At 37.9% G+C, this 21,894-nt stretch overlaps 1 protein-coding gene across 5 annotated transcripts in view; it reads left to right on the top strand.

Annotated features, from left to right (window-relative positions):
- LOC144060749 (coiled-coil domain-containing protein 148-like) overlaps window positions 1-21,894 on the top strand; it is a 51,944-nt gene extending 30,050 nt beyond the window's left edge. For all 5 annotated transcript variants that reach the window (XM_077580561.1, XM_077580562.1, XM_077580559.1 and 2 more), the window contains exons 4-15: window positions 2,428-2,531; window positions 6,331-6,422; window positions 6,523-6,680; window positions 8,359-8,454; window positions 8,553-8,728; window positions 8,806-8,944; window positions 14,046-14,252; window positions 17,825-17,965; window positions 19,511-19,629; window positions 20,052-20,169; window positions 20,490-20,624; window positions 21,280-21,894. In XM_077580561.1, the coding sequence (XP_077436687.1) occupies window positions 2,428-2,531; window positions 6,331-6,422; window positions 6,523-6,680; window positions 8,359-8,454; window positions 8,553-8,728; window positions 8,806-8,944; window positions 14,046-14,252; window positions 17,825-17,965; window positions 19,511-19,629; window positions 20,052-20,169; window positions 20,490-20,624; window positions 21,280-21,423 (1,629 nt within the window). In that variant the 3' untranslated portion in view covers window positions 21,424-21,894. The remainder of the gene's footprint in view (window positions 1-2,427; window positions 2,532-6,330; window positions 6,423-6,522; window positions 6,681-8,358; window positions 8,455-8,552; window positions 8,729-8,805; window positions 8,945-14,045; window positions 14,253-17,824; window positions 17,966-19,510; window positions 19,630-20,051; window positions 20,170-20,489; window positions 20,625-21,279) is intronic.

Genomic DNA, 21,894 nt, shown 5'->3' with positions numbered 1-21,894 from the left:
TTTTGTGATGTAAGAAAAATGATGCCAAGATATCAAAAGTTTTTCCATCATTAATGTGATCTACAACCTGTACAACTCAAGTGGATGAGTTGAAAATACACAGCTGAAATAATGTGGTTGCACAAGTCTGCACACCCTCAGTGTTAAGAGTGAACCAATGTCAATCAAACTTGTTAAATGGGAGTCTTTTAAACTGCCTCTGAATAACCCCAAGTAAATTCAGAAATTCAGATGCTTTAGTATCTTTCTCCCTGGCTATTATTTGTTGGGTTTTTATATTATATATTAATATTTTCTGCTGACACTAACTCCTGTTTCAAACTGTCCACCTTGTCTAAGCGGAATAAAAACAGCCCCAAAGCATGATGCTGCAACCCCCTTGCTTTTTTTGTAGTTGTAGTCTTTTTTTTTTTTTGGGTGATGAGCATTCTTGCGTTTGCCCCCAAAATTACTTTGGGAATTTTGGCTCAAAAAGTCCAACCTTGGTTTCAATGGACCTTAACAAAGTCTCCCAAAAGAATGTGGAGAAATGTGCAATGGTTTCTATAGGTTGCATTAATGGTGGAATCTCCGTTTTTTTATATCTCAAAAATCTTGCATATGAAAAGTGTTGTGTAGACTTTTCATATCTACTACATACCGCAGTTCTGTGAAATTACAATGTTGGATATCAGATATGTGCATTTGCTCTGATGTTATCGGGATTGTAGGGTAGGAAATTCCTTGCAGAAGCAACAGAGCAATGAATATAAGCCTACTTTAAAAAATATATTTTTTTTTTTATCAGCCCTTGAACAAAATATCAAACCCCAGTTTATCCTGATGCTGCGTCATAAGTAGGCAAATGAGAAGACAATGTTAAAGCGCTGTGAGTATTTTGAAGGTAGAAAAGCGCTATACAAGTGAAAGCCCATTTATTACTCCTATATTACTTTTAATCTCCTAATGTTCTGCATACTTTTTTTTTATGCCAGTGTCATATCAAGTTGCCCATATTGATACTGAATCAACGACCTCTGCGACATACTGTAGAATATTTCTCAACCAACCACCTCTGAACCTGAGCTTCAATAATAATAATAATAATAACTACAAAAAAAGCCCCCAAATATGGCAAAAAACATAATAGCAAAAAATTGGGAATAAAAAATTCGATTGGGTGAACATCAATAGAGTTTCCTCAATTCAATTTGAGCATGAAACAACTTGCTCGTATATTTAAATTGTATGAAATTTGTGTTTGTGCAATTATCTGATCCAGTGGCTTGTGTGGAAAACAACAACAGTGCAGGAGGATAATTAATTGCTGCACTGACAAAAGGTCTTTTTTTGGGTGATGAAAAATGAAAACAATGAATATATTAAGCCTTTCTCTTCCTTTTGTAACACAACCCACAATACAATAATAAAGCATTTTGGTATGGATTTTAATGTATTACTTTAAGTTTTCTTCTTCTGCTTGAATGAGCATGATCCCACTTCTGACACCAATTATAAAAGAGCTCTGATGAGTAGTGCCTTTAAACATTGGGTAAACAAAAAAACGTTTCACTACCCAAATCACACACAAGTCACTCGTACGAAAGGTTGTACTTGAAGAGGACCTCAACCCCCCCAAAAATCTTGACAGCAATATGTTCTTTGCAGCCTCACTAGTCTAAATACTGTATTTTGGCTAATATTGCGTTAGTGGAATATAAGTTAAGCAGCAAAATCCAGCAGTTTTTCATCCATATCAGAAGGCGGCCATTTTGACACTTGCTGTCGAGTGAAAATGACATCACAGTTGCTCAGGTCTCAGGCGACAACCAATCACAGCTCAGCTTCAGAAAACAAGTAAGCTGTGATTGGTCGTTGCCTGAGCCCCCGAGCAACTGTGATGTCATCTTTAGTTGACAGCAAGTGGCAAAATGGCCGCCCCCTCAGAAGGATAAAAACGGTTGGATTTTGCTCCATAACTCATATTTCACAAATGTTTATATTAATCAGAATGTCATATTTAGACGAGTGAGGTCGCATATAACATATTATTGTCAAGAAATGTTTAAGGTTGATTTACCTTTTAAAATATGTGTCGTTTTTTTTTTGCTTGTTACTCCAATATTAGTGTAGGTTATGCTACTTAAGACAAATATTATCTTGTGTGTTTTTACATACTGGGCCGATTAAAGATGATTATGATTTTGAAGAACCCTGTACATTCACCAAAATCACCAGATGTCATACTTTTAAAATGGTAAAAATTTGCTAAGCTAACCATTGCATTACGCCAAAGCTTCGACCCACAAAAGCAAATTATCTGTAGGCGAAATTAATGTCATAAATTAAGTTAATTTCAAAGTGATCGCCCTGGAGTTTTTTTTCTGCCCACACTGCAGTTCCCTAGCGGTTGTTCAATCTTGCAGTGTATTCATCTTTCTCTTCCAGGTTAAGAGGACCCGATGTGTAGCCAAGGAAATAAAGGAGTGCGACATATTACGGCAGCACAGGCAGGTGTGGAGCCGAGAGTGCCCGAGGCTGCAAAAAGCAGAGTAAGAGAGCCCTATTACTCCCAGTCATTATCTGCTGCAGTGTTCTGACTCCGCTATTACACTAAACAGCCATTCCACTTAAGACCCAACGGCGATCCGTCCGACCGAAATAGGGTGAGGGAGAAAAAAAACGTGCTAAAATGACGGAAAAGAGAAGATTCTAGCATGTTGACTTGCAGTGACGACAAATGACTAGGATCAGTGGGAGAGATGGAGTGCAATGGAGCTTTAGAAGGATGTAGAATACATTAAATGGGGGGGGGGCACAATGCTTTGTGAAGTGAGAAAGGCAGCAGGGACCCCAGGGTGCAGTCTGTTTGCCTGCGTAATGTCGAAGCCACTCAAGGTTAATGATGTACTGCACACGAGCATGAGACTTAATGCATAATGAGCGACGTCACGGCGATGTGCGTCTGACACGCTGGCCTACATCTCGTACAATTATACACAGATTTTTTTTTTTTAAGTACCTCGTTAAGCTAGGAAGAATGCAAGCGTTTCGCCGTGGTTACTTTTAATTGCAATATCAGCACACGTATGAAGACATTACGGCCCCAATTTAATGTTCTCAACAAGTGAAAGTCATGCAAGGAAATCATGTGTAAATAGACACAAAGCCTCTCCATCTTCTGTATTTATGGAACAGATCATATCTTTGGTTGTGTGCACTCTTAGCTGCACTACAGACGTTTTTTTTCTTTCCAGCTGCTATTTTGAAAAATAATTACTGGTAATGCCAGGTGCTCCAAAGCATAATGATTACACTTAGCGCTGCCTGTATGAAAATAGAACAGGAGATTTAAACGGGAAGTCAATCCATGTTCTATGCAGCCCCACTAGTCTAAATACAGTATTATGGTTAATATTGTGTTAGTGGAATATGAGTTAAGCAGCAAATTCCAGCAGTTTTTATCTATATCAGAAGGCGGCCATTTATTTTCCCGCTTGTTGTCGAGTGAAAATGCCATCACAGGTTTCAGTTAACAACCAGTTCAACTCGGCTTCAGAAAACATGTGAGCCGTAATTGGTTGTTGCCTGAGCCCTGAGCAACTGTGATGTCATCTTTAGTTGACAATAAGTGACAAAATGGCCGCCCCCTGAGATGGGGGAGAAAAACGGTTGGATTTTGCTGCATATCTCATATTCCACAAATGTAGTATTAATCAGAATGTCGTGTTTAGACTAGTGAGGTCACATATAACATTTTATTGTCAAGCAATGTTTAAGGTTGACTTCCATTTTAAGCAGCAAAATCCAGCAGTTCTTATCAATATTAGATGGCGACCATTTTGCCACATGAGTGAAAATGGCATCCCAGTTGCTCAGGTCTCAGGTAACAACCAATCACAGCTCAGCTTTACAAAACAGGTCAACTAATATAATACTAATTCCAGCAGTTTTTATCTATATCAGAAGGCGGCCATTTTCCCGCTTGTTGTCGAGTGAAAATGTCATCACAGGTTTCAGTTAACAACCAGTTCAACTCGGCTTCAGAAAACATGTGAGCCGTAATTGGTTGTTGCCTGAGCCCTGAGCAACTGTGATGTCATCTTTAGTTGACAGTAAGTGACAAAATGGCCGCCCCCTGAGATGGGGGGTGAAAAACGGCTGGATTTTGCTGCATATCTCATATTCCACAAATGTAGTATTAATCAGAATGTTATGTTTAGACTAGTGAGGTCACATATAACATTTTATTGTCAAGCAATGTTTAAGGTTGACTTCCATTTTAAGAAGCAAAATCCACAGTTTTTATCAATATTAGATGGCGACCATTTTGCCACATGAGTGAAAATGGCATCCCAGTTGCTCAGGTCTCGGGTAACAACCAATCACAGCTCAGCTTTAGAAAACAGGTAAACTAATATAATACTAATTCCAGCAGTTTTTATCTATATCAGAAGGCGGCCATTTTCCCACTTGTTGTCGAGTGAAAATGTCATCACAGGTCTCAGTTAACAACCAGTTCAACTCGGCTTCAGAAAACATGTGAGCCGTAATTGGTTGTTGCCTGAGCCCTGAGCAACTGTGATGTCATCTTTAGTTGACAGTAAGTGACAAAATGGCCGCCCCCTGAGATGGGGGGGGGGGGGAACGGCTGGATTTTGCTGCATATCTCATATTCCACAAATGTAGTATTAATCAGAATGTCATGTTTAGACTAGTGAGGTCACATATAACATTTTATTGTCAAGCAATGTTTAAGGTTGACTTCCATTATAAGCAGCAAAATCCAACAGTTCTTATGAATATTGGATGGCGACCATTTTGCCACATGAGTGAAAATGGCATCACAGTTGCTCAGGTCTAGGGTAACAACCAATCACAGCTCAGCTTTAGAAAACAGGTCAACTGTAATTGGTTGTTGCCTGAGCCCTAGACCAACTGTGATGTCATCTTTAGTTGACAGTAAGTGACAAAATGGCCACCCCCTGAGATGGGGGGGGGGAAAAACGGCTGGATTTTGCTGCATATCTCATATTCCACAAATGTAGTATTAATCAGAATGTCATGTTTAGACTAGTGAGGTCACATATAACATTTTATTGTCAAGCAATGTTTAAGGTTGGCTTCCATTTTAAGAAGCAAAATCCACAGTTTTTATCAATATTAGATGGCGACCATTTTGCCACATGAGTGAAAATGGCATCACAGTTGCTCAGGTCTCGGGTAACAACCAATCACAGCTCAGCTTTAGAAAACAGGTAAACTAATATAATACTAATTCCAGCAGTTTTTATCTATATCAGAAGGCGGCCATTTTCCCACTTGTTGTCGAGTGAAAATGTCATCACAGGTCTCAGTTAACAACCAGTTCAACTCGGCTTCAGAAAACATGTGAGCCGTAATTGGTTGTTGCCTGAGCCCTGAGCAACTGTGATGTCATCTTTAGTTGACAGTAAGTGACAAAATGGCCGCCCCCTGAGAGGGGGGGGGGAAACGGCTGGATTTTGCTGCATATCTCATAGTCCACAAATGTAGTATTAATCAGAATGTCATGTTTAGACTAGTGAGGTCACATATAACATTTTATTGTCAAGCAATGTTTAAGGTTGACTTCCATTTTAAGCAGCAAAATCCAGCAGTTTTTATCAATGTTAGATGGCGACCATTTTGCCACATGAGTGAAAATGGCATCACAGATCTCAGTTAACAACCAATCACAGCTCAGCTTTAGAAAACAGGTCAACTGTAATTGGTTGTTGCCTGAGCCCTAGACCAACTGTGATGTCATCTTTAGTTGACAGTAAGTGACAAAATGGCCGCCCCCAGAGATTGGGGGGCAAAACGGCTGGATTTTGCTGCATAATTCGTATTCCACAAATGTAATATTAATCAGAATTTCATGTTTAGACTAGTGAGGTCACATATAAGATATTATTAAGAAATGTTTAAGGTTGACTTCCCGTGCCGTTGACGTTTATATTCGTCAACCATACCACCGACGTTTGTATACGTCAAGTATATTTTTAAACTGTCTTGCCCGGATAGTTTGTGAATTTTAGGTTTGTAAACCACAATAACAACCAACAGATGACTGTAGATGGTAAAGTTGCATCACTTTGGATTTGAAATCAGCTCAGCTTTTGAGTAGTAGTAGCAGTGAATATTGTTTTGTTGTGATTATGAGGGAGAGAAATGCCAACACGGAAGTTGGACAGGTTTAGGCAATATGGGGAAATCTGCTTTGAAAATGGCTTGCAGTGAATGAGTTGACAATTATATTTTATGAGAAAATGTCTCTATACAGCAGGCAGATGTGCTGACTTCATAATGCGTTATCCACTTGACAAATAGGGTAAAAGCTGAGAGTGAAATGCGTGATTTCATCGAGAGCATCAGGCCACTCGGCATAGAAGACACCGCCATCTTCTCACTCAAAGATTACGGTAAACCACAGAAGCATCGAACAGCAATTACACATCATTTCACCTTTTTCTAATGTCAGCGTTCGTACTTTGAAGAGTTCTCCTTCCATCTTGTGTTTAGAGGTGTTCCTCGAGAGGGACCGGAAGGCATTCGTAATAGGCACCGTGGCGCCAGTTCATCAGCTGAAGGAGGACTTGCGCTTCAGGTTGGAGCAAGAGCAAGAGCACGATCAGGAAAACAGCAGCCCTCAATCAAACTGGGAACAAGTGCAACATCAGGTATTTGTGAAAAGAGATGTGTCAGCACCACAGTATCCTCTACAAAGCTTATTTGAACTTAATCTGCAGGAAGCAAGTTGTAGGACAAAAGTGTCACATGTACAAAATAGCACAGTATACCAATACGACACTGCACAATTCCCTTCTGCAGCCTTAAATGTCCATCACAGGTGTGTCAAACGCCAATTTCCCTTTATATTGTCAGATAGAAATTTTTATGTAGCTTTATATGTATATATTTTAAATAAAATATTCCTTAAATCAATTAATGATTAAATAAAATAAAAATAATAAATAAATATTCAAAAAATGTCAAGAGTCCAAATTTTTACGTTAGATTAAATTATTATTATTATTATTATTATTATTATTATTATTATTATTATTATTATTATTATTATTAAAATTGTCTAAAATGGGATTATTCATGCGATTTTTTTAATAGGTTTTAGGTGAACTAATGAATACACACACTCGCACGCACGCACACACGCACATACACATACTCACCCACATACAAAAAAAAAAAAGAGAGCAATGATGATGACATGTCAAATCGGTAAAATTACCGAATGAACAATACTGAGCTCTCCAGAAAAAAAATAATAAGTAAATAAAATTGCCTAAAAATGTCCAAAAAGTGACCACAAAATGTCCAAAATTTTTCCAAAAAGGAAGAGGAAATGCAGAAAATTACCATAAAATATCCATCAAATCGCCCCCCAAAAAATGTTAGAGGATAATGTCATACTCACCCACATACAAAAAAAAAAAAAGAGAGCAATGATGATGACATGTCAAATCGGTAAAATTACCGAATGAACAATACTCAGCTCTCCAGAAAAAAATTTATAAGTAAATAAAATTGCCTAAAAATATCCAAAAAGTGACCACAAAATGTCCAAAATTTTTCCAAAAAGGAAGAGGAAATGCAGAAAATTACCATAAAATATCCATCAAATCGCCCCCCCAAAAAATGTTAGAGGATAATGTCATACTCACCCACATACAAAAAAAAAAAAAGAGAGCAATGATGATGACATGTCAAATCGGTAAAATTACCGAATGAACAATACTGAGCACTCCAGAAAAAAATTAATAAGTAAATAAAATTGCCTAAAAATGTCCAAAAAGTGACCACAAAATGTCCAAAAATTTTCCAAAAAGGAAGAGGAAATGCAGAAAATTACCATAAAATATCCATCAAATCGCCCCCCAAAAAATGTCAGAGGATTTCATTTTTTTAAAAGCAGAAAATAAAATGTCCAAAAACAAAAGAAGAAATCTTTAAAACATTACCATAAAATTTCCACAAAAAAATCCCAAAAAAGAATTGAAAATTGGTAGCAGAAAAAAGAAAGGCAATTACCATATGTCCATAAAATTGCCAAAAATGTCAGAAATTTGACAGAGGCATAAAAGTCTAAAAATGTATGAAAAAATTACAACAACAAAACTAATCCAAAATCAGAAAACGAAAGGTAGAAGAAAATTAATTCAATGCTGCCTTTTTCTGTTATGGTGCAGTAAACTAATTAGCTTTTGGGCCCTCAGTACATTAGAGTTTCCTTCATCACAATCTTCAAATGTTTTACGGCTCCAGACACATTTTTTTGGTTGTTTTATTTGGCCTAAAATGTCCTCTTTTGACAAAAAAGGCTGCTGACCCCTGTTCTAGGTCAATATGGTAAAAGACCAGCAAGATATCATAACAGCGAAGCTTCAAGAAGAGTACTGTGATTTACAAGAGGAAGTTACAGACCTTGCTTTGGAGGTACGAGTCTCCTTATCACCAGCCACGTCAAAGCAAGTATGCAAATCCTCAAAGGTAAACATTATTATCCCCCCCCCCCATCCCCCATTCCCCTGTAGAAATATCTGCCAACCTTGGATAGCTTAGTGAACGACAACATTCCAGCAGAAGTTTTGGAATCTGACTGCCCTTATCCGGAGCTGAAGGAATCGCTGATCCAGACCTTCCAATCGTTGTCGAAAATCCACCACGGTCGACTGCAGTGCCTTCACGAGCACCTGAAAAGAGCAGACAAGTCGGCCTGACATTTTTCTTACCTCAAGTACACATTGACATATGTGTCACAATAATTTGACTTGTACCTGTTTTCAGATACTGTGGCTGGGTTCCGGATGACCACCTCCGCTTCCATTTCACCTTGTCTCAGTACACTCAAGACATTCCCAACTACCGGTCACTATGCCTGCATATGCTTCAAAAGGTCTTCCCGGCGAAAGCCAAACACGATCTGGTAATGAGCATCCCATTTAACATCCCGACAGAATTGACGCACCCTGCAACCTTAGTTACCAAAAAAAAACAACAACTCCAAACCAATTAAGGCAGTCATTTAAACCTCTTAAATGAAACTAAAACAGCACGACTGCTAAAAAGTTCTGCATTAATTGAAAGTAGAGCGCCAGTAATTGTAAACTTTCTCCTCTTTATGCAGCTAATTAATGTAGCGAGGATATCTTGGTTATAATGGCCATATTTAGCTTTTTCATTTTGCGGAAATTATTTTCATTTCTAAAGCAATTACAGTTGTACTGTCACACACCCTCAGGGATGCGCACACACCAGTTTGGGAATCCCTCATCTGCAATATACGCAATGTAGTCACAGCATTTGTACTCGTGTAATCCAATGAGATCAAGTCCAAAGGGTGTCTTAGCTTTTTAGCTACATAACAGAAGGGCAAAATGATAGAAACAACAACATAAATATCTGACAGTAACCGACCATTAGCATTAGCGTTAGCATCAAATTGTTGCTTTTTATAACTCTCTCATTAGACTGTATGAAGATCAATGGTGTTGTCATTTCAAATGCGTATTAGTCCCAGCAGGTTGTCACGGGCTAATGGACGAGTTGCTTGCATCATGGCTTAGTGTCACCATGACAACAGTCTTTTCTCGATGTCTCTCACACACACACCCAGAGACCTCCTCATATCACATTCGCCCGCCCTGGATGCTACATTTAGAGTTCAGCCCGGGGTGGGGGTTTCGTTGTGCGGAAGAAAATGTCAATTTAGCTTCTAGAAAGAAAAAAGCCAGACACTGTCAAGTGCCGTGCCATTAGTAGTCATTTAGACGGCTTCTATGTTAAGACATTGCATATTAGCTGCTAATGTATCTACTGTATGTATGCATTTTTCTATTTTGGATTTGGATTTCTGCAGCGGAAGTGAGCGCTATGCTTGTTACCTGTCAAATAGGAGACAAAAAAGAGCAAGACCAAACTAATTGCAAATAGAATGTTAATTTTGTTCCAAATGAAAAAAAGAAGACAAAAAAAAAAAGTACGTTACATTGCTCTTCTAATCCCACAATTAGCCATACCAAGACTTGAGTACATTTCAAAGTGTGCTTTCAATCAAGTATATAATTACTCTGCAATTGAATCAAACGGACTGAATGAAAGCCATGACTTTTGAGCTCATATTCGCCAACTTTGAATACCTCATCAAAGGGGAGTGTCGCTTTCCCTTTGCTCGTTTGCGAGGTATTATCCTCAATTGCTCTTAGCCGTGCCCTCGTGACAAGTAGGCCTGCAAAGCGGTGGCCGGATCGGGGAGTAATTTCCTCATAAGGTTCCGTGTCGGGCTTAAGACTAACCACCTTGAGTCTATCAAGGGAGCCATTTTTATCTCCCCTCCTTGCATGGCGCAGTCTTCATGGAGACATGACTCCGCGTCTAGCTTTAGACCCTATCATGTGGCTCTGTGTAGAACTCTAAAAAAAAAATATTTTAAAAATGTTGATTTTTTTTTTTACATAGTTTTATTTCTTAGATAAAATATTTACTTTGAATTAATTCATGATTTAGATTTAAAAAATGAATAATTATTATTAAAAAAATGTCAGTCAAAATTTTGAAAATGTAAGGTTTTAAAATTACCTAAAAGTCTGCAAAAGGTGATCATAAAAAGTACAAAAAGGAAGGGTAAAAGCAGAAAATTACCATAAAATGTCCATGAAATTGCCAAAAATGAATGACACATTCAAAAAGTAACCATAAAATGTCCCAAAACATAATTAGGCAGAATGTAGATTTTTTTTTTTACATAGTTTTATTTCTTAGATAAAATATTTACTTTGAATTAATTCATGATTTAGATTTTTTAAAAAAAATTGAAATTTTGAAATTGAAAACGTAAGTTTTTAAAATGACCTAAAAGTCTACAAAAGGTGATCATAAAAAGTACAAAAAGGAAGGGTAAAAGCAGAAAATTACCATAAAATGTCCATGAAATTGCCAAAAAATGAATGACACATTCAAAAAGTAACCATAAAATGTCCCAAAACATAATTAGGCAGAATGTAGATTTTTTTTTTACATAGTTTTATTTCTTAGATAAAATATTTACTTTGAATTAATTCATGATTTAGATTTTTAAAAAAATTGAAATTTTGAAATTGAAAACGTAAGTTTTTAAAATGACCTAAAAGTCTACAAAAGGTGATCATAAAAAGTACAAAAAGGAAGGGTAAAAGCAGAAAATTACCATAAAATGTCCATGAAATTGCCAAAAAATGAATGACACATTCAAAAAGTAACCATAAAATGTCCCAAAACATAATTAGGCAGAATGTAGATTTTTTTTTTACATAGTTTTATTTCTTAGATAAAATATTTACTTTGAATTAATTCATGATTTAGATTTTTAAAAAAATTGAAATTTTGAAATTGAAAACGTAAGTTTTTAAAATTACCTAAAAGTCTGCAAAAGGTGATCATAAAAAGTACAAAAAGGAAGGGTAAAAGCAGAAAATTACCATAAAATGTCCATGAAATTGCCAAAAATGAATGACACATTCAAAAAGTAACCATAAAATGTCCCAAAACATAATTAGGCAGAATGTAGATTTTTTTTTTACAGTTTTATTTCTTAGATAACATATTTACTTTGAATTAATTCATGATTTAGATTTAAAAAATAATAATAATTGAAATTGAAAACGTAAGTTTTTAAAATGACCTAAAAATCTACAAAAGGTGATCATAAAAAGTACAAAAAGGAAGGGTAAAAGCAGAAAATTACCATAAAATGTCCATGAAATTGCCAAAAATGAATGACACATTCAAAAAGTAACCATAAAATGTCCCAAAACATAATTAGGCAGAATGTAGATTTTTTTTTTACAGTTTTATTTCTTAGATAACATATTTACTTTGAATTAATTCATGATTTAGATTTAAAAAATAATAATAATTGAAATTGAAAACGTAAGTTTTTAAAATGACCTAAAAATCTACAAAAGGTGATCATAAAAAGTACAAAAAGGAAGGGTAAAAGCAGAAAATTACCATAAAATGTCCATGAAATTGCAAAAAATGAATGAAACATTCAAAAAGTAACCATAAAATGTCCCAAAACATAATTAGGCAGAAAATTACCCTAAAATGTCTTCCACCAATTTCCACCCAAAAAAGTCAGATCATTGATTTTAAAAAGGCAGAAAAGAAAACCTTCAAAAAGTATCCATAAAATGTCTAAAAATAAAATAAGAAATCCAGAAATCACCATAAAATGTCCACAAAATTGCCCATAAAGTCACAAATTTGATATATAAAAAAAAAAGGCAGGACAGAAAATGTTCAAAAGTAACCATAAAACGTCCAAAAACTAAAGAAATCCTGAAAGTCACCTATTAAGTGCCCACAAAAATGTCAGAAAATTAGAGCAATTTTTTTTTTTAATTAAAGAAAAAATAGGAAGAAAAAAGGCATAAAATTACCATACATCCATAAAAAAATTAATTCCAAAAACGGAAGGTAGAAGAAAATGGATCTCAAAGTATTGGATGCTACATGGCTCTTGACAGTAAAGGTTGCTGACCCCTGTAGTAGGGGTTCACTGTAACCCATTTTAATACAGTTCCGATTAGTCAATAAGAAAGTGGGGGAAAAAAATTAAGGACAAAGGGTGGGATCTTCCACAAGCTTTGACACTTTAATACATTAATAAACACGATTTGCTTCACAGCCTCTGGCGCTTGTGTTCCATTTGGCAGGCCCGTCCGTCGCTCGACTCATTTTCACTAAAGCCAGTCAGCCGTCTAATGCCTTCCCACCATCAGTTAGCTGCTATTAGCCCACAGATGAATATCATTCCCTGTGTTCCGCAAAAGCAGCCAAGTGATGCAGCCACAGTGAGTCGTGACACAATGATGAATAGCATGTGGCGGCCCTCGCGCTGAAAACAACTGCGTTTCTGCAGGACATTTCACAGCCAGGAAAGAGAGAGAGAGAGACTTTTATTTTTATTTATTCACTGGCCTGGCTCAAATGGTGAAAGACTTTTCCCTATGGTCCTGCTGCCTTTATTGCAGACTATATATCTTGTAGAATTGCTGTAAAAATTTTTGCATCAATTTAGCACCAGGCCCCAGATGGAAACTCAGTACGCCTATGAACTCCAGCACTCTATTTCAGAGTGACGTTCATCTACTATTCTTTGAGTTTCTCCAAGTACAAGCAGTCAGAAAAATACTTGAAAGTCGCAATGCTTGTTTCCAGGAATTAGTAAGAGTCTTCAACGCTCCACAACCTCTGGAACTCCGTCTCGGGTAAAAATGGGTGATGCTGCTTTCATTGACATTTTTAAAAACTCCTCACGCACCATCTGTTCACTGAAGCATATATTCAACAAGTGAATTTTAAGTGAAATTCTGTTAGGCGTCCTTAGCTCCCTTGAGCGCCGATATTACTCACAAAAGGTGAAATGATGAACCTAAAATGTACCATAAGCTTTACAGGTAAACTTAACTCATTCACTCTCAGCCATTTTCACCGAAGCAACCCCCTTTGCTCCCGGCTGTTTTACTGGATTTTGACTGATTTTGCAAGGTCCACATAATATTGTGTTCTATTGCTATAAAAACATGTAACCTACTTAAAGAAAGATTAGTCTCTTCTTTCATCAGGAAAAAAACAGATTTTTGTATCTGTTTCCGTTTTGCAACAATTAGCATTAGAATATAGCTAAGTTTCATCATTAGTCACAAATCTGTTTAAAACAGTCGGGGAAAGGACTTTTTGCAACATGGTCCTGGTTGAGCTCTTATACTCTGCTGCCACCTCCTGGCCGTTTTTGTAATAACTACCATTGCTTCAATCATTCTCTTCAGTTCAGAGTCTGCATTAAAACCTTCTGTATGCTCTAGCATAAAAAAAACAAAAAAAATTATTAATACGTCTTTGGGAGCATGGCGATATTTAAAATAGAACGTATTTATATGTTTTTGGGAGCAAACGAGTTAATATTATTTTATTTTTTATTACTACCATTATTCAGCAGCGCCCTTATGTCACAACATTGTCTACCCCACCCCATGTTCTCCCAGATGGAGCACGAGCGTGCGTTGGCCAGGCAGCGCTTCACACAGACTCAGATTAAGGTCCTGACCCAGCAGTGGCAGCAGGACCAGGAAGAGCTCCTGGCTAAAGCCTTGGCCACCCTGCAGGAGGCGAGGGATGCCTACCAGGAGGAGTTGGAGCTCCAAAGAGACCGCGAGCATCAGCAGGACATTTGCTTCCGCCTCAGAGAAAAAGTAGGTCTATAAGACAGAAAACATTAATTGAGTATGTTGGCGCGATGTTGGTGAGCGTATTTGAGTTAGAGCGTATTATAATAATGGCAGTCACTTTCAATCGCATTATTCAACAAACGGTAACAAAAATGGTTTGTGCGGGTCATTAAAAAGCATTAAATGTCATGTAATGGATTTTGCTCAAATTAAATGTCTAAAAAGCATTAAATACGATGTTGAGAGGCATTAAGAATTTTATTACAATTGTTCATAATTTATTTTACATACAACGTTGTGTAAATGAGTCACTATAACACAATTTAGCAATAATAAATGTGATTTAAAAAAATATGTATTTTTGGGGACTGATGACTAGTTGTAATTTACAATGAACACAATGTCCACCAGTTTGCTGAAATTTGAAAATATATTTTTGGGTTGACTTCCCTTTATTTTCCATCAGGAAAAAAAAGTATATTTCTATCCGTTTCTGTTTTGTAGCGGTTAGCATTAGAATATAGCTAAGTTTCCTCATTATTCACAGATGTTTAAAACAGTGGGGGGAAAGCTTTTTGCAACAGGGCCCCGGTTGATCTCTTATACTCTGCTGCCACCTGCTGGCCGTTTTTTTGTAATAACTACCATTGCTTCAAGCATTCTCTTCAGTTCACAGTCTGCATTGAAGCCTGCATGCTGTATGTATGCTTTGGCATAAAAAAACAAAAAGAACTTATAAATACGTCTTTGGGAGCATTGTAATATGTATAAAAAACGTATTTATATGTTTTGGGAGCAAAGTAGTTAATTGTGGCATTTAAGCACAAACTATGAATGTTAAGTTTATGTTAAAACTGATTCAGAATCAGTATACATTATTATTGTCTGAACATTTTGCACAGGATTTTTTTTTTTAATAATTGTTTTGGGGGGTTTATTAGCCTAAAATTGATTAAAATTGTAATCGTCCTGAATGACTGAAATTTTTTTTATAATTTAATATATTTTATTTTTGGGGCCATATTGCTTATCTACTTCATGCTAATTTTAGCCTTGAATCAGGCTGCCATTTTTCTTGTTTTTGTTCATTACTTTTTTTGCATGTTTTTTTTTTTTGCCCTTGCCTTCATTTACTCCCACTTTTTTCACACTTTCGAGACGCTTCAATAAGTAAATAGGTTTTATTAGATAGTAAATAAAGCCCGGGGGGGTGTTCCAAGTGGGGAAAGCAACAACAAACAAAGGACAAAAGGTGTACAAGATATGCACTATTATTTGGAACTAAAAGACACATTTCAGAGGCTTGTTGAAAACATCTCATCTGATCTCACATCATAACAAATAATGAAACTCTGAAATCTTAGTACAAGTGGCCAAACGTTTGCAGACAACTCAGTATATCAAGTCTCCTAAAAATGTCTTCCGGGGCTGCTTTGCTACATCCGGCACAAGGCAAGTCTTTTCTACACTTTTCACCATTTTAAATTTTTGTCAAGTTTGAAGTTATTTCAGTGACAACAATTGTAGGCGGTTGATGACTTTGAAGGATGCTCCAGCTCCTCTCGTTGCCATTGTACTTTTATTGCATCCCTTTTAACAATTTTGGTCACCCATGAGTCACTGACTTATTAGTACGCGCGTGAGTAACTCCCAGTAGGCGTGACACTTGTAATCTTTGTCGATGTTCATAATTGGCAATTTTGCTTTGGCGCCTTCCTGAACTGATTCACTCCATTATACCATGTAAAGTCTGTCAATTAGACACGCAATAGAAAGTTCTGAAAGCTGCTGTGACTGAAGACGTCAACGTACAATTAAGGTTTTGTACAGGCTGCGGCGCACAGATTAAAAAAAACAAAAAAAAAAAACAAGGCCAGCATTCTTTTGTTCCTTTGACAGTCTTTACACCGCTGCATAAAAGAACACTGACGGCTTCCCTTTATTTCGTACAACATTGCATTATAGAGAATTAATACGTTAGGCTCTTCAGGGTCGCTTTGTTGCCTTTGTGTGCTCTGAATTCAATTTAGACACACGCATTACATTTAAAAAACTGCTCTTTTTACAGTAGATTCCAATCTTCAAGCTACAGTAGTTGACCGGCACGTAGACGTTGGCTAATTGTGGCAAGGGGGGGGGGGGGGGGGGGTTATTTACACAAGTGCAGATAGCTGGCAGATGATTCAAAAAAAAATATGTTGCCATATTACAATATATGTCAAGTTAAAGTGGTGTTTAAAACAAACTGGAAAGCACTGTTATGGAGACATTCAACTCATTATGATGCAGTAAAGTTATGCAGCACTGCATTTAATCAGGTTTGCTTATATATTATTTGTATGTATTTTTATTTTGTATTATATATATTTTTTTTTTTTTACAATGTTTAATTGATACCTCTGAGCGCCAGTCAAATTTGCATTATTATTATTTGTGCAGGCTGATTTTTTTTTTCACAGCTCAGGAATTAATTATTATTATTATTATTATTATTATGAATACAAAATTCCACAATTAATATTTTTATATATACAGTAATCAGATATTTTTTTATGAAGGAACTTTATATGTAAAATATGAAATAACATTGCCGTTTTTTTCCTTTATATTCATAGTTTAAAAAAAAAAAATACTGTATCTAAAATACTTTTTTGTTTTTATTTTACTATTTAGTTTTTCATAAATTATACCCAAGTCTCGAGTCGACTTTATTTACATAGCACTTTTAACTTCCCAAGTATTTTTGGGCTTGGCTTAAAATGGGTCTTTGACGTCGACAGTCGTCAATGGCACTGAATCAGTTAATAATATTTGTAATGATTTTGTTATCATTACCTAATTTCCACTCCTAAAGTTCCATTAACCACATAAGTGTTTTAGATGTCTTCATGAATATTTCATGCTCGAGTAGCGGTTTGCTGGAGGTTTGTCTTGAGTTCCCTGCCGCTTTCGCCCAGACAGTCAACACGTGCAAAAGCCTTGATGATACTGCCTGGTGCTAATCCGCGCGGGAACGTTTTAATTTGCAGTCCATTCCTGTGGGCACCTTCTGCGCTCTCCCCCTTGATAGACCCGGGAATCTGTCTGCGAGCTCGGAATGCCGCACTTGAATAGCCGGCACGTCACACAGAGAGCCTGCTGCATAACGAGCCTGTCACTCACAGGAAAAAATGTTGCAGCGTGCGTGTGTGCGTGTGGCGAGTGAGTGTGCTGCCAAAAGTTATGTCAGTGTCTTGATTGGTGAGAGAGAGGCTTGTCCTTGAAAACATGCAAATTTAAGGAGGCTTAAAATGAAGGTTTTTTTTTTGCAGCCCAAAATTTTATTCACTCCATTTGATGTCGATTTGATTTCGATTAATTGTTTAGCCCTAATATACAGTGTGCTTTCTCTCACAAGGCTTATTGTTGTCGTAAACATTTCAATATTTGAGCACTTGATGTCAAGCGACTATGCAAGTAAGAACTTTTCAAACATTTGATTCTGAAGTTGAATAACATTTGGTGATTAATTAAGGACGTTAAGTGCTCCAACTTCACCCTGAAGTGGTTGTATTTGTTCAATACAAGCTCTTGTGTGTTTTTGTGTGTGTTTACAGCTGCAGCAGTGGCGGGCCCATCAGGAGGAGGTGGCCGAGCTGCAGGCGGCCATCGCAGCCAGACAGCAGGAGGAAGCCGAAGCCATTTTGAAGAGGGAGCAAGAGAAAGAGGCGGCCGTGCGGGCACATCAGAAGGAGCAGGTCAACCAGTCATGCGCAACCCCCTGTAGTTGTCCATTCAGAATTGAAAGACGTTTCAGAAACGCATATTGCGGATATAAAAAGTCTACACACCCCTGTTGAAATGCCAGGTAATCGTAGCTATTTCCGGCCATTCTTGTGACTTACAACCTTTAAAACTCAATTGGATATAGAAGGGAAGTCTAACTAAACAAGCCAAAAAAAAAAATGGATTGCACAAGTTTGCACACCCCATTGTGTCTGTGTTCAGGATAAGGCATTCACATTGAAAACTCATTCAAATGAGTCAACACACACCTGCTACCATTTATACTGCTTTTGACTAACGCCAAATAAAGTTCAGCTGTTCTAGTAATTACTAGTAGTGTTTTTAACAACACACACACGCTAAAAACAGTTGGGTCAAAATTAACCCAAATTGGGAGACCCAACTTTTTTGAGTTATTTAATTAACCCAAAAAGTTGGGTCAAATGAATAATTCACTAACCAACCCAAGGTTAAATGAATAACCCACAATTTATTTATTTTTTTTGTAGATTCCTGGGTTACTAATTTAATTTGATGTAACATTTGGGGCTAAATACCTCAAAAAGTTGGGTCGGTGCATTTTTTTACCCAATTCATTTGGGTTATTCAACTAACACAAAAAGTTGGGTCTAATGAATAACGCACAAAACAACCCAAAAGATTGATTTGTGGGCTATTCATTTGACCCAACTTTATGGGTTACCTCAAAAAGTTGGGTTGGTTCTTTTTTTTTTTTTTTTACCCAATTCAACTTTATGGGCTAAATACCCCAGAAAGTTGGGTCGGCTCATTATTGACCCAAGAAGTTGGGTCAAATAAATAACCCACAAAACAACCCGAAAATTGGGTGGTGTGTGGGTTATTCATTTGACCCAACTTCATGGGCTACCTCAAAAAGTTGGGTCGGTTAATTTTTTTACCCAATTCAACTTTATGGGCTAAATACCCCAGAAAGTTGGGTCAAATGAGTAACCCACACAACACCCAATTTTCGGGTTGTTTGTGGACTAATTATTTTTATTTTTTTTTATTTTATTTGACATAGCTTTTATGGTTAAATAACTAAAAAAGTTGGGTTGGTTCATTCTTGACCCAATTTGGGTTATTTTTGACCCAACTGTTTTTAAAATGCAAAAACTTTTGCATTTGAACAGGGGTGTGCAGAGGTATTTTCCCAGCAATACGTTATTGTGCTTTCAGAGAAACTTCCCCTGAACAGGAACATAATCATGTGTTAGTAAGACCGTTTAATTAAGTCTTTGCCCTGGGCTGAGACACTATGATTAATGAGAGCATTTACTCTGCATTTGATTCCTCATAATTTACCGCAATAGCCGGCCAGACATTGAAATATCATCTCATTTTCTCTCTTTACATTTATCTGATTCCGGCGTGGTCGCAATCAATAGGACGCGAGACCGCTAAGAGCCGTGCGCAGGTCCGATTAGGGGGCCGACGTCACCGCCGGTCCTCGGGCTCTTTGTTCTTGTACGTCAGCTGTAATGTTCTTCCCTCAGCTCCGGAAATTTCATTTGGAGCAGCAGAGGAGGAGGGAGGAGTTGGAGCAAAGGGATCAAGAGAGGCTGGCCAAACTGAGGAGCGCCATGGAGGAACAGGCCAGGCAAGATCGAGATAGGTGAGCAATGCATTGTGGGATTTAGAGTTTCTACATTACTTGTATTCTCATCCATTCATTTCCATATCTTATGTGTTGCTCAGTCACTTTAATGTTGAATTTCCATAAGCCGATAAAAGCTTTTTATGAATACATACAGCCAAACATGATTTGCTTTGTATTTCGGTCACCCTCATACAAACTCATAATCCACTTCAGATGCGACAGTGAATGAAAGGAGAACTCATGAGGCCTGTGGGGTATAAAAACAGATGATAAGAGAGCAGTAACAGTGACAGACTCATAAAAAGCGCCAAAGCTTGGAGGTGTGCTGTATCAGGAGCGACATGTAATGTGTGTGTGTGTGAAATTGCGGCACAGTGGCAGATGGAAGGGAGGGCATTTGCCGGTCTTAACGTCTTCAGCCTCCGCTCTCTCCCCAGGGTCCACTTCCGGGCAGAAATGTTGCAACGGCGCCAGGAGGCGAGGGAGGCGTGCGAGCTGGAGCGTCAGAGGGAGGAAGTGGAGCGGCACAACCGTTTGGAAGCGCTCCGAAACCAGGTGGATCATTATGTGCTGTTAACCCTCTCAAAGCCATTGATTCGATCTGTCACTGGAATTGACCCGTAAGTCTTTAGTCTGTTCTGTGCTGGGGCAACACTGCCACCATTTGGTCACAAGTGGGATTGCATTTTTAGTCACAGAGAATAGTCAATGCAAATCATGAAGAGCAGCAAAGAAGGCCTAAATAAACTAAAATAAAAATAAAATACATTTTAAAAAAAATGATGGCATTGTCTGACAATTTTTCTGTTAGATTGTGAAAGTGCAGCAAATGTGCTCATTTGTGCCACATTAAATGTAAATTCTGTTGACGTCAGGTTGCAGTGGTGGCCGAGTCCGACGCAGACAGGATGATGGGAGGCACTCAGTCTTGGCGACATCGATTCTCGACTCTGAGAGAAGTTGATATCCACAGGCCTCTCTTTGGAATCCACACATACACGGACGCTCAGGTGAAATTTCTTCATTTTGCGATTAGAACAAAGTGAGGGACAATGAGCCTTGAGAGATCAGATACTGTTACTAGTATCAAAAAGGTGATGATCATTTTATATAAGCTTTAAAAAATTCTGAAATTATTTATGTTTTAATCCACAAAAATCTGGCCATTGAACAGGGGTGTGTAGACTTTTTATATCAGCCCTGTTTGTCTTTAGTGCCTGAAAAGTTTTCTTTATTTTTCATAAGGTGCTGTAACTCGCCTGAAACCCTCTGGCACCCTCTAGTGGATAAAAGCATGTTTGTTTGTTTTGTTTGTTTGAGCTCCAAATATTTTCAGGCACCACCTGTTTCTATTTTTTATTTATTTTTGGGTTATTTATGTTTTGCTCCATCTTTCCTCTGCAAATGATCGCTGACCCGCATTTTTTAATCAAGCTGTTTGGCGGCTTAAACAATGTTTGCCCTGGTTTTCGCGGACTGCTCTGACCAGCCTTGAGCTCAAGGCCGTCGGTGCAGTCTGTGATTGTTCATATGCAAGAGTTACTAATGATTTTCTAACTTGGAGAAACTTCTACCTAAAATCATCAGGCATGAAATGACTTGCAAACTATGGGATGTACGGCCGAGTGTGGACGTTGAATTGTTGCCTTGTCTTCTGTTGTGCAGATTGTCGCCGATCCCAGATTGCGGGTCGAGCAGGCCCTGAGGAATGCTGGCTTGCACCACACGCAATACGCTCAAGAGGTCCTGGCAAATATTAAGCCCCCCAAACCACCACGACGAGACACCAAATCTGAACTCCAGTTTTAAGAAAGCAAGTGAGAACGACATTACATGTTATCCCAAAACCACCACCCCGGACTGCCAATCCAGAGGCACTGTTCCCGATATCCAAGCGATGAGAGGCGTGTCAACCACGACAGCCCCACAACATCCAGAGCTTTTAGGAACTCCAGGCGGATCTCATCCACCCCCCCCCCCCCCCGGGACTTTGCCACTGATGAGCTTTCCAACCACCTTAGTGACTTCGACCCCAGAGATAGGAGAGCCCACCTCGGAGTCCCCGGACCCTGCTTCGTCAAAGGAAGGTGTGTCGGCAGAATTGAGGAGGTCTTCGAAGTATTGTACCCTCCGAGTAACGACGTCCCGAGTCGAGGTCAGCAGCACCCCATCTTCTCTATACACAGTGTTGTTAATGGTGCACTGCTTTCCTCTTCTGAGACGCCGGGTGGTGTAAAGAAATGTTATAATAAAATAAATGAAGCTTTTTAAACATTTAAA

Source organism: Vanacampus margaritifer, chromosome 11 (assembly GCF_051991255.1).
Source record: "Vanacampus margaritifer isolate UIUO_Vmar chromosome 11, RoL_Vmar_1.0, whole genome shotgun sequence".
In the NCBI taxonomy this organism is placed as follows: Eukaryota; Metazoa; Chordata; class Actinopteri; order Syngnathiformes; family Syngnathidae; genus Vanacampus; species Vanacampus margaritifer.
The sequence above is the reverse complement of the archived record's forward strand: the minus strand, read 5'-3'. Positions and strand labels throughout refer to the sequence as shown.